The sequence below is a fragment of the Oryzias melastigma genome, linkage group LG4, assembly GCF_002922805.2.
Source record: "Oryzias melastigma strain HK-1 linkage group LG4, ASM292280v2, whole genome shotgun sequence".
Classification (NCBI taxonomy): domain Eukaryota; kingdom Metazoa; phylum Chordata; class Actinopteri; order Beloniformes; family Adrianichthyidae; genus Oryzias; species Oryzias melastigma.
The window spans coordinates 24,208,942-24,223,888 of NC_050515.1; the positions used below are offsets into that span (position 1 = coordinate 24,208,942).

The following is a 14,947-nucleotide window of genomic DNA, read 5'->3' on the forward strand; positions in this document are numbered from 1 at the left end:
AGCAGCAAAAAACGGTTCCAACATCAGAGCTTCCTGTATCTTACGTTCAGTCAATGGTGTAAACTACAGAAGCCTGTTTCTTCTTTTCTCCTTTTAGCTGCTCCCTTTAGGGGTCCTCACAGCAAATCACCTTCCTTAATCTATTCTTTCTATGCATCTACAAAGACTCGATGCAGCTCCTTTTGACCTTCTCTGTACTTTTCCAGAATTATCTTCAAAGCAAATGTTGCATAGGTGGTATTCTTTCATGTCATGAAACCATACTGATGTTCACAAATGCTCTCTTCTGATCTCTTTAACTACTCTTTCCTATAACTTAATTGCATGACTTATTAGCTTGATTCTTCTGTAGTTTCCACAACTCTGCACGTCTCCTTTCCTTCTTAAAAATGTGCACCAGAACACTTTTCCTCTGCTCCTCAAGCATACTCTCACTTTTGTGTTAAACAGTTCAGTCAGAAACTCTTCCATTCCTCCACAGGTATACTCTCAAGAACAACTGCCTATCCACTTGTCATCCTCTTCAAAGTCTTCCTCACTGATCTCTGATGGTTCTTGCACCACAACAGCCACCTCTTCTATGCAACATTTCTCACATTCATCAGTGCTTCAAAGTTCTCCTTACTTCTTTCCAACACACTTGTGGAACCCGTCAATACGTATCCATCTCTGTCCTCGATCACTAACCTTTCTCACCACTAGTCATCCTCATACCATATGCTACGCAGAAATTGTTCAACTTACAATGTCTGCACATGATGTAAAATCTTTTTTTTTAGATGTACTCCTCTTTTTTTCCTAAAAAATATGTTCAACTGTGCCATTTCCTGTCATTTAGCCCCTGTCTTTCATTAAACTTACATTGTCTAATCACTTTTGTTTCCCTTATTCCTTATTCCTATATCTTAAAGTCTGTCCTAGTCACTACTCTATTCCCTCTAAGGATACCCCAGCTCACCTCATCCATCTTTTTCTAGAATATATGCTACAGCTCACATCCTTTCTGAGTAGCATAACCACTGACAACATTCACACCTTCAGCTTACACCTGCAAACTCCTCTTTCTAGGCCCACTCCCACTCCATTCATCTTTCCATCCACACAATGATAAAAACAGCTGGAACCCCAGCTGATGGGGTCATGATGATGTTTTGTGTTTACACATCATCTTCTCAGTCTCACAAAAAAACTGTGTTTAAAATGTTCTACGAGAGTGAACCAAACCACAAAGATTTTTAGGGTCTACAGTTCACATTAGCGGAGCTAGCACAATTTATATGAAGACTTTGAAAGGGTGGACTAATGAGAACAATGGAAATGGAAGGCCAATACCAAAAAGAGGATCAAAAATATACATAAAAAGGGTCAAGATTTAATAAAAAAAAAATAGCCATCTCTAAAGATGCTTTCATTGGGGATTTTCTGATCTTTTTCAGTAATAATACTAATATTGACTCAAAAAGTGACAAGAAATGAAAGCCCGGACACTGTTAGAGATCGGTGTCTAACTGTAATGAACTCCTGTGCAGCAAATTTGTTGCTCGGCGCCTGTCAAAAAATGTGTTCCTGACGCCGCAGCCTGTGGGAGGAGCTACCAGCTCTGTCTGTGGATATTTCACTTAGAATGAATGGAAGACACATGCAATGTCGAGGAATAAGGTTTATTGTGAAGAGTTCTACAAAATCATCAGTAATCATTTCGTCACGTTTGGGTTATGATTATTATTAAAAGATTTTCCCGGTACAGTGGGCTGTGTCTGTATGACAGCCACTTCCGCTGTGTTTCTGTGTCTCTGTGGCTGAGCTTGAAGGCTCACTGTTTGGCATTAATCCGAGGGGAGAAAATTAGGATAACTTTTTCCTTTTTCTTTGATGTCTGGATGAGGCTTTAGCTGGCAGCCCCCACAGCGTTTCTCTGTCTGCCAACATTTCGAGCAAGTGAGCTCTGCTGCGGGAGCAAAAGCCGCCGATCTGTCCAGAGTGAATCCCGCCTTTACCCGTAGCTGGATGAACTCTAAGAACCTGCGCCTCAAACGGATGAAGAAAGATGAAAGCTCTGGACAAAGATGCTTGCTTTGGATTAATATTCTACCCATTGATCAAGTCTCTGAAAATGTCACGTGTTCAGAGCTGAATTCCTGATTGGCTGATGCAACGCAGAGATCTGTCAAACTTCAGGTATAGAAATTTTGGCTGTGCCCCCCAATTCACGGCTAGGCCCTCAAATCGAGCTGCTGTCAGACTTTTGCGCCACACCAGTTTGCCTCAGAGCATGCCTGTACCATTGAATTAACCTTGAAGCTGGCTGCCTCTGCAGTGGGAATCGCGTTCGGTGCATGCACCTTCAGACCCGGCGTTTATTGGAGACCGGCAGATGAAGAGTCTGGAAGATATACAATGAATTTGGTTGAAAATTAATATCTAAATGTGAGTATAATGGGGTGTAATATTCTCAGCCAAGTTGAATCATAAGTTACAAGGTCACTTAGTAGTAAGAGTACAATTTTTACAGGAGTGAAAAAACCTGATTTGCAAGGTACTTTAAAAATCAAGACAAATCAGAGAGTTGAGAAGCTTTTAATGCACACCAGCCGAGAGAAAGAGCCAGAAGCAATGTTGCCTGTGGGGAGGGGCCACTGCCCCTTTGAAAATCTTCTGACCACTCCAATGCCCCCCTCAGAAAGGAGTTCCTCATTTCCACATTTCTTTGTATTAAAGGTAGCTTCTACAAATAGAGTAACTCAATGAATACACTGAAGCATCTCAACTTGTGTTGAAATTGACTAGAGTTGTGTATATTTCAAAAAGCATTCAGACAAAGGTGTTGGATTTGTGTGTGACTTTGGCCATGATCGTGGCTAAACTGAGTCAGAATCACAAAGACCATTTGATGTGTGACCCTGCAGTGCTACGTCGTCCTCTAAAATTTTGGACCACTGGGTTGAAGCAATCATTTTCTGTAATTTTAATAATATTTTTCTTCCCAGAAACTCTCCATAAGAGTTTGCATTTGAACCACAGGAGAGCTGCTCAGCACCCCAGCACTGAAGTGCTCTGAAACACTGCTGCTTAAGTGGTGCTTGAAAACTGATTTCTGCAGACAGCTGCTTTCATTACAAAAGCTCGCCTAATGTTTTCTTTTTTCTTTTGAGGTGGCTAAATCATGCATTCTTTCCAATTATTTATTGAAAAAAAAGAACATTTATGCTAATAAGTGCTCTATTTCATTTGTCTGTTCTGCTGAGTCCCTGCACACTTGTGGAACAGCAAACATTAATGCACATCATTTCAAAGGCCGCCCAAACGCGCCTCTCACGTTTCATTTCAGACTGTCAATAATTTTGAACATGTCAAGTGTAAGAACATCCAGCGGGGTCAGAGAAGGCGCCGCTACCCGTAAATGAACATATCAACATCCTCGACCCCGAGTCTTTGCGGTGTGAGCCCACCGTCCTCCGCCTCATCCTCCCGCAGCTGCAACGCACCAAAACTCATTCCATCTGTCAACAGCATCTCAAGTCAATGTGTTTGTCCGGAGAGCCCATTAGAGCCCGAGCCCTGAGAGGCTGTGATTATGGCACTTTCACTGAACACCCTGTATGATGCTTTGTTTTGATTCCAGGAAATATAGGAGGGATTTTAATGAAGCATAAAGATCATATAAGTCTGCCAAACAATGCTAGAAAAAGCATTGGAGGAGTTTATGTCGCTGTAAAAACTCACTTTTTTCTGTCCCAAAGTATAAACTCTGACATTTTATATATCTTGCATTTACTTGAATCTGGGCTGCAAGATGGAGCAGTGGTTAGCGCCCTCACGTCACAGTGGGAAGGGTCTCAGCTGGGACCTTTTTGTATGGAGTTTGCATGTTCTCCCTGTGCATGGATGAGTTTTCTCCAGACACTCCGGGTTCCTCCCACTGTCCAAGAAGATGCTTCAGAGGTTAACTGGTTACCTCTTGGCCGGTTTAGAATGGTCCGGGCAATTCAAGTGAGCGTTTCCATTGAACGTTGCACCATCAAAAAGCATGCGAGGTGTATAGACCGATGATGTAGCTGTGCGTCAAAACAGAGCAAAAGAGAAGCTGCATCAGCTGATTCAGAAATGGACAGAAAATTTGGAACTAGAGTTGCGAAAAGCGCTGGTCGGACACATGCTGTTGTTGTAAAACCTTCCCGCCAATCAATGAGTTACATTGTGTGAAGCCCTAACAGGACCATTCCATTTTTCAAAGGACCTGCGACCAACGGGGGACCAGAATGGTACCAGTCGGTCCTGCTTAACGGGTCAATTTTTGATAGGGTTGTACATAGATTTATCAAACATTCGCTCTGAGTGATTTTAACTTCTCTATCTTTAAACTTCTTGTCTTAACTGCTTGAGCTCATGTACAGCTCACAAATCAAGAGACAGGAGCCAAGGCCCAGATGAAGGTTGTGAGAAGCTGATATAAAGCAGGAACTTGAAGAACCATCATAACCCTCGTGTACTGAAAGACAGAGAAATTGATGTCAGTGATAAATATGTAGACTTCATGTGATTAGGGGATGTCTGATCTATCTATAAAAGGAGGATTTCACGGAGGGCGCTTCAAGACTGGTATCAACATTCTCTGTCCGTTTCTCCTCTCTGTCCACTCTCTCTCTTGTCGCAGAGAAATGTTACGGGTTGTTTAAACCTAACAATTCTGTAAATTCTGACAATTCTGAACACAGCCCTGTGACCCCGGAAGGAATATAGTGTGTTAAGACAATGGATACGTAACTTTTAAATTATAGGATCAGCTGATTTCTTGTTATTAATTTAGCTTTTTAAGTCTGCAGTCATTTTTGCTGCAGACTGTCTTTAAAGTGCAGACAGAAAAGGATTTGGTGTGAAATGCAACACATCTAAAAGATTTCAGGGAGATCCTTCGCTATACTGCAGTTTACCTTTCACCTTTCATGCTGCTCTGCTGATTTTTGTTTTTTTTTCTTTTTAGTTACAGCCCACAGCGTTCTGCATTCAGATTGGTTGCAGACTTTGTCAATCAATTTGTTCCGTGTCATGTCTTTAATAGTTTTCCACATTCACATAAACTTTTTAATAAGAGCAGTTCTCAGTTTTTCTTCTATAATATACTAAACTTCTTTTTCTGCAAAGGCTTGAAGAGTTTAAACAGAAACGAAAATTGTAAAGAAAAAAATGTCAGAGAAAATGTATAAAGTGTATAGTTTGGGTTTTTTTTACAATTTACAGCCTTTTTTATTTTGTAGTAGGATATTTTTGGAACATAACCCCTGGAATAAACGAGGGAATACTGTTAAGAAAAACTAAAGCAGTCTGTTTTTGACATACAATGCACTCAAATTCCAGAATCAGCACAAATGTCTCACTTCTTTTAAACTGAGCAGTGCAGGTTTGATGACTAACAGGATCTAAACACCTTCACCTGCTACAACATGGACTCCCCTGTAAACCAGATTATTCCAGTCGATTGGGAGGCAAAGGCTCCATCGTGCATGAAGACAGCGATCCAGGCACTGAATGACGGGAAAAGAAGCAAATCTCAATGTTGGGATGATCCACTTAAACTCTGAACCCATGGTGTGGTAGAATATAAAACCATCATAAACTGTGTTAAAGCACAGATTCAGCATGAAGGAACAGAGATTCAGATCACACACATTTTTGACATGTACTCTTTTAGACTTTTTTAGTGAATATCACTGGAGTATTTGTCCCAAACGAGTGATGCTGTGTTCACACAGGCATGTGTGGCACATTCAAGAACGCACTTATTGTGAGTTCTCGTCCATGTACTCAGAGTCAGAAGAGGCTTTGTGCAAGATGTCGAATCTTTCTCCATGTTTTTTATTTTTATTTTTTTACAGCTCTGTTCCAATAAATGAAAGAATTCATATAATTCCAGCTGGGCACAAAAAACAATTATTAATTTCTCCTCCATGATCACTTTTTCAAACAGTTGGTACTGTTGGTACGTTACCCAAATGTCACTACCAACTCCGATGACCTGATTGGTCAAAGTTCAACAGGTTTAACTTTTGATCCGTACATAATCGTCGCACATAAACTGCCAAAACGGGATCAAATAATTGCGCGGCGACAGTGAGTTTTGAGCGGCGAAACGTGCATTTATGTGGTCTACATGGAAATTTCGTTAAAAGCGGTTGCTGAAACTCATGTTTCCGAGCCCAATGTGAACGCAGCATTACACTGTAAACATTTCGCATTTCCTAAATTTTAGGTGTATTTTGTGACCACAATATATTTCATAGAACTTTTATCACACAAACCATTAGGTCAAATAATAATTAGGTATTTATGATTAACTTGCGTATTTATTGGCAGGTGAGAAGTTTGCTATAAGTGCGCTTCTCCATTTTTGTAACTACGGGCTCGGATGCATTATTTGATGCTTCTTCACACAAGGCTTTGAAGAAGTTCACAAAAGCGCAGCTTCTTCTATCGACAGAATAATGAAGCTCAGATGTGAGGAAAAGACTCTCAAAGCAAACATTAAAGCTGCTTTGAAATCAAATGTTTTTAAGCAGAACTGATGCAGGCACATCAGGAAGATCTGGGCCGGTGGAGGCTTTTAAGTCTCATGACATATACTATTACAAAAAGACATACTTTCATGAGAAAAAAACCCATAAAAAGTAAGAAAATAACGGCACCTGGAAATGCTATGATTAAATACAAATGTGTTGTATTTTTTGCTGCTAGTGTTGCTGAAAGACAGCAAAAGTATTTTTGAGAATTTGTTGATGGTAAAGTAAGGATTTGTTCTTGTACTGAGAAAGGGCACAAACAGAAGACCCAAACCATTGCCCTACTTCGGCTGATGTAGACACCCCAAAGGTTAGTGCAATCAGAACCTGGGGGGATATTATTCCAATAAAAGTTAGAGAAAGTCACTACAAAGAGGCTGAAGACTCTGACTGCAAGGCTCAATTAGCTATTCACACATCCTTGCAGTTTATTTGTGAAAAAATAAAAAAGAAAAACTGTTAAATACACTGTCTGTAAAGCAGTTGGTTGCTGTTTCAATTCTAAACTAGATTTCCTGCCTTAACATACCACACACCACAAATACTGTAAAATAGTAAAGATTTAGACTCATAAACCGTGCGGGTTAACTGTCTTCAGTTTTATCAGTGGTTGTGAAGAGGCCCCTGCTAACCTCTGTGTGTTCGTTAAATAGGAAGAAAGTGGTCAAAAAACTCATTTGGAATTTAGGTCGTATGATAAAAAGTTGGATGAGAGTCACACTGAGCATTCTGGGTCGTCACCATGACTGACAATGCCCTGTAAAATGGACTCCACAGATATATTCCCTGAGGTGGGCCCTGTGTGGCTTAAGGCCAATGTCAGGTAGGACAGAAGAACCCCCCTGCCCCCGGTCCCAATACCTTAGATGGTCACCAAATCTATATTTTGAGTGGTCAGGGTCCATGTCCTTGCTCCTGTAAGCAAGATAATATGTAGCTCTGTTTTTCAGTGGAAAAATACTGATTAGGTCCTTGAAGCACTCCAACTGGTTTCTACTGGTCTGGAGCTCCATGGGGTTAATACAAAAATGCATTTGTCAATGTGTTAATGGAAAAGTTTAAATGTGTATAAAAGTATAAAAAACTTTTTTTTTATTATAAGAAATCCTTCATGGTTGTACATTTGTTTTGGTTCAAACCCTTAATTTCTCCATGAACAACCATGTCAATGAACCTTTCAGATGGAGAAAGATGAGAAGTAAAGATAGATTTTTGTAACTTTTGAGAAGTTGATCACATTCAAACATCTGTTACAACTTAATAAAACTCCTGCACCTGTAAACAGGTATTTTGGCTTATTGCTTGTGAACAAACTGTTGTCTCAGATTTTAAAAGTGTCCTCTCCATCTGGCATGTTTAAGCTCCATCCACAGATGTCCAATAGGATTTAGATTAGTCAATACTCCAGTCTTAGCAATTCTTATATCTTTTTAGCTTTTTTTAAATTTTGGGTCACTATCCTGTTGGAAGATCATAACCTGCAACTAAGAGCAAGCTTTTTGGGAGCAGAAGAGTTGAATACCCTTGCAACATCATAGGACCTGCACCAATTGAAGCCACTCTGTGCCAAATGAGCAAGGCAGCCCAGATCATGACCAGACCTCCTCCATGTTTCACAATGGGGGAAGTCTTCCTTTCTTGGTATTTTACTAAATTGCTGCTCTAAACAAAGGCTACTGTTGTGTCTTATCTGTCCAAGCACATTGTTCTAGGAGCTTTGTGGTATTTCATGATTTAGTTTTAACTTCCCCTTAGCCGTCTTTTATAAAGTGGACTTGGGTACTGATATGTTTTAACCATTAAACGTATAGAACTAGACAGAGTGAGAATGACAGCACAAATTGAAAATGAATTGCTTAGACATCTTCATTAATAAATGTTGTACATTAGGGGAATCAATGTTGTTTTCATTTAAAAAGTCCACTTTGAATGTTTATGTGTCATTGTTAATGGCTTTGTTAGAAATTTCACAAGATCACACTCAACAGTAGTCTTTGACTTTTTGCATGTCACATTTACCTGCATTAGACGGCATGGTCAGAGGAACACAGGGTTTTCCATTTCCCATGGACTCAGATGATAATAAAGCCTTGGCCAGAAAGGCAGAGATGGGTTGAACCAGCAGGGATGTCAGACTTCCTCCAGCTTCATCTGGAGAAAAAAAAACAAAGAGGGAGGAAAAGAAAGGGTCATTTCAAGTTTTATGAGCCGTCCAGCAGTTTAAATTTGCAGTCTTCACGTGTGACCAGATTCACATGAATTGAAATCTTTCACGGAGCAGTGAGTAAAGCACTTCTGTAATTGGGTAACATTTGCTGTTTCTTATGAATTTTGACTGCTCTGCTCTGGAACCTTAATATGAGGTGTCCTTTAAAGTGTTATTTTTTTAACGATTCATAGAAATTAGACAAGACAAATCAATTTATTTTTTGTCAGGAAAACTTAAAGTCATCCACATCCACATCCACATCCACAGGATGTTGTTTCAAGGTCCTGTGGGGTCTTCCTGGAGGTGCATGGCTTTGTAATGAATGGTCTCCCCCTCAGTGTTGACTGAACGGTGTGGTAGGCAGTGAAACAACCGCCAGCACTCCGGAGACCCCCCGCCGAGCTGCTTGACTTGCCGGCCAGAGAAGAAACACCCAGGTCTCAATCCTGGAAAGCACATTTGCTTTCATCCCTGCTACAGCAGCCCCAGGGCCCCCGGTGCACAGACAGGAGTCAGGCTGTGCCTCCCCCTGGTTAAAAACATCCGTCTGAACAGTGCATGCTCACTCAGGTGCATCAGCAGTGCACAGCTCTGACCTACTTTCAGAAAAAGATGGAACAACTAAAATAGTAAAAAGATTATTTTTGGATTTACGTAAACTTTCTTACAGCGCACTGACATTATTTTCTTTAATTTCTTTTCAATTGCAAATTGTATTACTGAAAAACCTAATCCTTCTCTGTATTAATCAAAGTCTAAGTATCTAAATAGTACATTTTTTACAAACTGCACTCTGTTTACTCTTCATTTTTTGGGGGGGACATGGCTTGTCAGTGAAGAGAAATAAGTTGCATTGATTACAGGGCACTTCAACTATTGGCATTAGGCTACCATCAGTAGACACTAACAAAACAAATGTATTCATCAAAGTGTAAAAACGGGTAAAATACTGAGTTATAGAGTTGGATTCATGACAGGATACAGAGGATTGTATCTTTTTAACCAAAGGTAGTTAAGGCAAGATCATTCTTGACGAACAAGGCCAATCAGATAGACAGTGTCTAATGTTTTACATTTCTGTGGAACAGTGCTCCAGAATTATGTAACGACCAAACCCAGAAGTAAACCATATTTGATACAGAGATGACTGAATTCTATCTAGGTTATCTGCCTTTTCTGTCTGTTTTTGACTTTACTACAGAATGATTCTATTTTTTAGATAATTATTCATTGGACATAAAACTGCGTGGCCTTTACAATGTCATGGAAGAATGTACATGAAAAGGCAAAAAAAAAAAAAAAAAACAAACCATACCTGCAGCAGTTTAGCTATATCCAAATAGGCATCATGAACATATTGGCCACTTCATTAGGTAGACCTTGCTAGTACTGGGTTGGACCCCTTTTGTCTTCAGAACTGCCTTAATCCTTAGTGGAATAGATTCAACGAGGAACTAGCAATATTCCTCAGAGAGTTTGATCCATATTGACATGAAGGTTTCACGCTGTTGGAGATTTGTCGGCTGAACATCCATGATGCCGATCTCCCGTTCCACCACATCCCAAAGGTGATCTATTGGGTTGAGATCTGGTGACTGTAGAGGTCATTAGAGTCCAGTGAACTCATTGTCATGTTCAAGAAACCAGTCTGAGAGGATTCCAGCTTTATGACATGGCATTTTACTCTGCTGGAAGTATCATCAGAAGATGGTACACTGTGGTCATAAAGGGATAGACATGGTCGGCAACAATACTTATGTAGATCGTGGTGTAGTTACTGTGCTCAATTGGTACTCAGGGGCCCAAAGTGTGCCAAGACAATATCCCCCAAACCATGACAGCACCATCACCACTGTTGATTCAAGCCAGGTTGAATCCATGCTGTCATGTGGTTGATGCCAACTTTGGACCCTACCATCTTCAAACCCTAGATGTGGTAGTGGGTGAAAATCCAGTAGATCAGCAGTTTCTGTAATACTCAGACCAGCCCGTCTGGCAACACCAATCATGTCACTTTCAAGGTCACTGATATCCCTTTTCTACCCTGTTCTGATGCTCACTTTGAACTGCGGCAGATCGTCTCGATCATGTCTACATGTCTAAATGCATTGAGTTGGTGCCATGTGATTGGTTGATTAGAAATTTGCATTCACAAGCAGTTGAACAAGTGTATTTAGTAAAGTGTCCAATGAGTGAACATTTGTTCTATCTGCTACAGATACAGCACATGCTCATATGATGGTGACTTCATATGAGCTCAAAAAGTTTGAGAATTTTAAAGTCTTAATTTATTTTTTTTCCAGTTGGTTCCACTTTGGCCACGTTCCATCATTATTGATCTATGAATATATGTCTTAAGATGTACCACGGATTTGTGCAAAACAGTAAGCACATTTATCTGCTTGATGTCAACGGACTGTTGTATGCCTCCCTTAACACAGGGTAGGTTAGGACTTTATAAGTCCCACAATGGGGAGATTTCTGTGTGTTTACAGCAGAAAAAAGTGTGTACCTTGCTACCAATCAGCAGGTAGCTTTAGGACTATAAAAATACATAGACAGGACACATTCTTTCTGACGCTGCTCACAGAATTCTGAACACACAGTGATCAGAATTTGTTCAATCCAACCTTACAATGTGCCAAATCGTCTGATTGGACACGACAAAAGTAAACTAAGAGTTTGTTTTACTCTGTAAACTGCAACACAAACACATGCAGAAGTTGACGACATGGTCAGATATCATGTTAAAGAGGAAGGCCAGTGCTTGCTCCTCTCCAGCCTGAGTGACATGTACAGCTGCATAATGAGCCGAAAGCACCGCCAGAGCCTCCCTAACAAGCTCACAGCCGTAGGACCTGCATGGAATATGCAGCTTTCCTGAAGCAAACAGATGCAGTTACAAGAAAAGATAAACAAAAACAACTGCAGATTTACCAGCAGTCAACAGAAAGTTGATGCCAGTTTTTTCTTTCCATAGCATTCTCACACAAGCTCACTTCCCAGATCAGAGAAAGAGGAAAAGGCTTTAGTGAAAAACAGTGTTGTGCTTTCCTGGTGTGTCTTATTGTTAAACTACAGTGTCTGCACAAACAAATGGAATCTGCAATTAGTTTTAACGGGTTCATAAATCATTACAAAGGCATGGTTTGAAATCCTAAATAATCCATTTCCTGCTCTTGCTGCATCCTGTAAACCCTGTTAACTTATGCATATTTGCTCCGGAGTCCCCTGCCACTGATCCATACTTTGTCCAACTTGTTAATAATCTATATGCTAACCTTAGCAGTAAGGACAAGTTCACTAGCGACTGAAAAATCCCCTGAGCTCTCTTTGAGCCAAATTTAAAGTGGACGACTTTCTACTGCAGTTCTATATAGTGTCACAGCAGCACTCCAGCCCCACGTGGTGATTAATAATCCATGAGCGACACAGAAGACAAGAAGGAGTGAGCGGAGGGAAAGGCAGGAGCTGTGGAAAAAATAGGGAGATGAAGACAGAAGACATGAAAGCAAATGCAAGGTATAGTTTGGAGGGAAAAGACTGCATGGGAAATTGATCTGAATATTATTTGTGACTTCATACAAGCTGTATGTTTGTTTAATTATTCATTATGTAACTGATTTGCTCAATATCTTCTCATTAAAATGATTCAGTGACCGAGAATGGTTTCACACCGTTTGTGTCATCTATGTGGCAAGGACTTCTGGAGGTCAACGTGGCTCATAACTTCCAACTGTTTTAAATCATCAATGACTTCCTGTTTTCACATTGCAGATTGTCAGGTTTAAATTAAAGTTTGACATGCATTCCGGATTGCGCCACTGGAGGGCGCAGTGGTATGAGCTGCTGACTCACATTCAGAAGGTCATGAGTTCAAACCCCGCTCAGGGATTTTTTTTTACTTTTATATTTTATCTTTACCTCAAAACTGTTCAATGCAGGTGAAAAATAAATATTTTTAACACAGACAAATACAATCATTGACAAACTGGTGACAGGGGGGGTTGATTCATTTTTTATGCTTTTAAAGCCACAATTGGAGAAGCACCTCTCAAACTGAACACACCCGACTATCTTCACAAGTCCTTTCTTAAAAAAAACACTTTATTAATCATCTTAGGGACCCACTCCATTGAAAATTGTGTTTTCTCTGTTTTAACATGTTCTTGTGGTCTTTTTCTCATGATGTCGGACATATATGCATAAAGAAAATAAAACGTAAAATTTCTTTATTCAAATCATTGTGAGTCAGGAGCAGAAAAAAATAGTTTGACCATAGCTAGTTGTGACGTTGAAGCTATAGTCAGCAGGTTACAAGCTCCCTTCTTCCGATGCATCCACTTGCAGACAAACAGATCCATGCTCGTCTTTGTTTTCCCCGTCAGAGATGGCATCTAGATCAAAACTGTACATCTAGAAAGCTCCAATATTGTTCACCATGTTTTGTTGCACCGGTAATGATAGGTTGGAAGTGTGAGTAGTGTTGGACACCGATGTTCGGTTCCAAGTAGGAACTGTTATGATTTACGCGGTTCTACCAAAACCGAAAGAAGCTGCTGCAAACTGTGCTGCATTTCGGTGCCTAGATTCATTGATGGTCTGTTTCTCTTAGGACATGTCAGTCACTTCTACTCTGTTCGGTACTTTGAAGTTGTAGCCAATCCCTTTGCCTTTCCTGCAGTAGTGGGCAGGCTCATATTAAACTGCTGACTGGGCGAACACAAGAGCGAGCATTTCACAGCAGATCACGACAGTTTGACAGGTCGCTGCATCGCATTAGCCAATCAGGAACTCAGCTATGGGCACATGACCTTTTCAGTGACCCGATCAGCCGGTAAAATACTAATACAAGAGGTTTTTGACATAATGGCTTTTCTCATTAAAGCTTGGTTCCCCTGCCGCCAACCAGAACCATTCTAATATTGTGACGCGTAGTGTAACAGTACCTAAACCGGTAATACCATAACCCCAGTATCGGTTTGCGTCCGGTTCAGGTCCGGTACAGCGTCTGGTACCACATCCGATACCGGGTTAGGGTACAGGTACTGGGTACGATGCGTCCCAAGGACCAGTCTGCGTCCTGTACTGCATCTGATACTGCGTTCCAAGAGCTGCGGACCCTTGACTTTACAAACAGCCAGCACAGCGAAAAACGACGAGTGGTGGACACCCAAAACGTCCAAACGTGATGTGGAGGGGTCCTTAACCAAACGACAATATGTGACGAGTTGGGGAGGTGAATGTGGTGGATGGGAAAGTCAGGGCAGGCTTACTCCACACCATCAGTCCCACCCACAATTTTCACTTGCAGGAACCATGACCTCGAAAATGGCACAGTTTTTTTTGTTTGTTATTTTTTTTGGCTAAACGCAGCATAATCAAATTTCAAAGACCACTGTGTACACTTACAATAGATCAAGAGTTGACCGGAGTGGGACTTTAATGTCTTTGTTTTATTTTGGAGAAATTTAGGGGTAAAAGTAGTTGAAAATGTGATAACTAAATCAAGTCCAGCAACATAAGTCCTTTGGCAGTTAGATTGTTGAACAAGGCCTGGTAAGGTCATGTTCAGGTGCAGAATCAGTTGGGTTGAAGAAAACCCAGAGCCTGCAAGATGATGGTGGTCAAGATGATGCTTCCCATTGGCACAATGTGGTGTATGAGGGATTAGTTACTTCAAAGACGAGGACACCGATTGCAAAAACGTGGGCATTTCAGCTATTAGAGCAAAGCAGGGATGAGAACAATAAATGAAATGACAGCGTGGAGGCTAAAGTGAAAGCAGGCATATGATGAAGAAAATACCTGATCCTCCTTATTAAAGTTGTGCTAAGTCTTCACTTCATATTTCAGATCTAATCCACAGAATAGTAGTTTTACTAGATATTAAAGTCCTAATCCCAGAATTTAAAAAAAGATCACAGGCAGCATTGCTGATCCTCACATTGTATGCATCTACCCACTCTTTTCCTATTTAACTTAATCTCTCTGTTTTAACCACCAGCAGCGGTTATATTTTGCAGTGCAAGCTTCGAACATAACTGGAAAAATGAGCATATTCATCTTCAATACCAGAATTAAATTGTTAGAATTTTTGGAAAAAAATATAAATAGATAAAACCGACGATCATAACATTCATCAGAAGAAGTCTTTAAATCTGTATTTTTAAGGACTCTTCTG

At 40.5% G+C, this 14,947-nt stretch overlaps 1 protein-coding gene across 1 annotated transcript in view; it reads right to left on the reverse strand.

Annotated features, from left to right (window-relative positions):
• LOC112150722 (inactive N-acetylated-alpha-linked acidic dipeptidase-like protein 2) overlaps positions 1-14,947 on the reverse strand; it is a 321,270-nt gene that overhangs the window by 150,407 nt on the left and 155,916 nt on the right. The window contains exon 8 of the mRNA XM_024279192.2: positions 8,574-8,705. Coding sequence (XP_024134960.1) covers positions 8,574-8,705 — 132 coding nt within the window. The remainder of the gene's footprint in view (positions 1-8,573; positions 8,706-14,947) is intronic.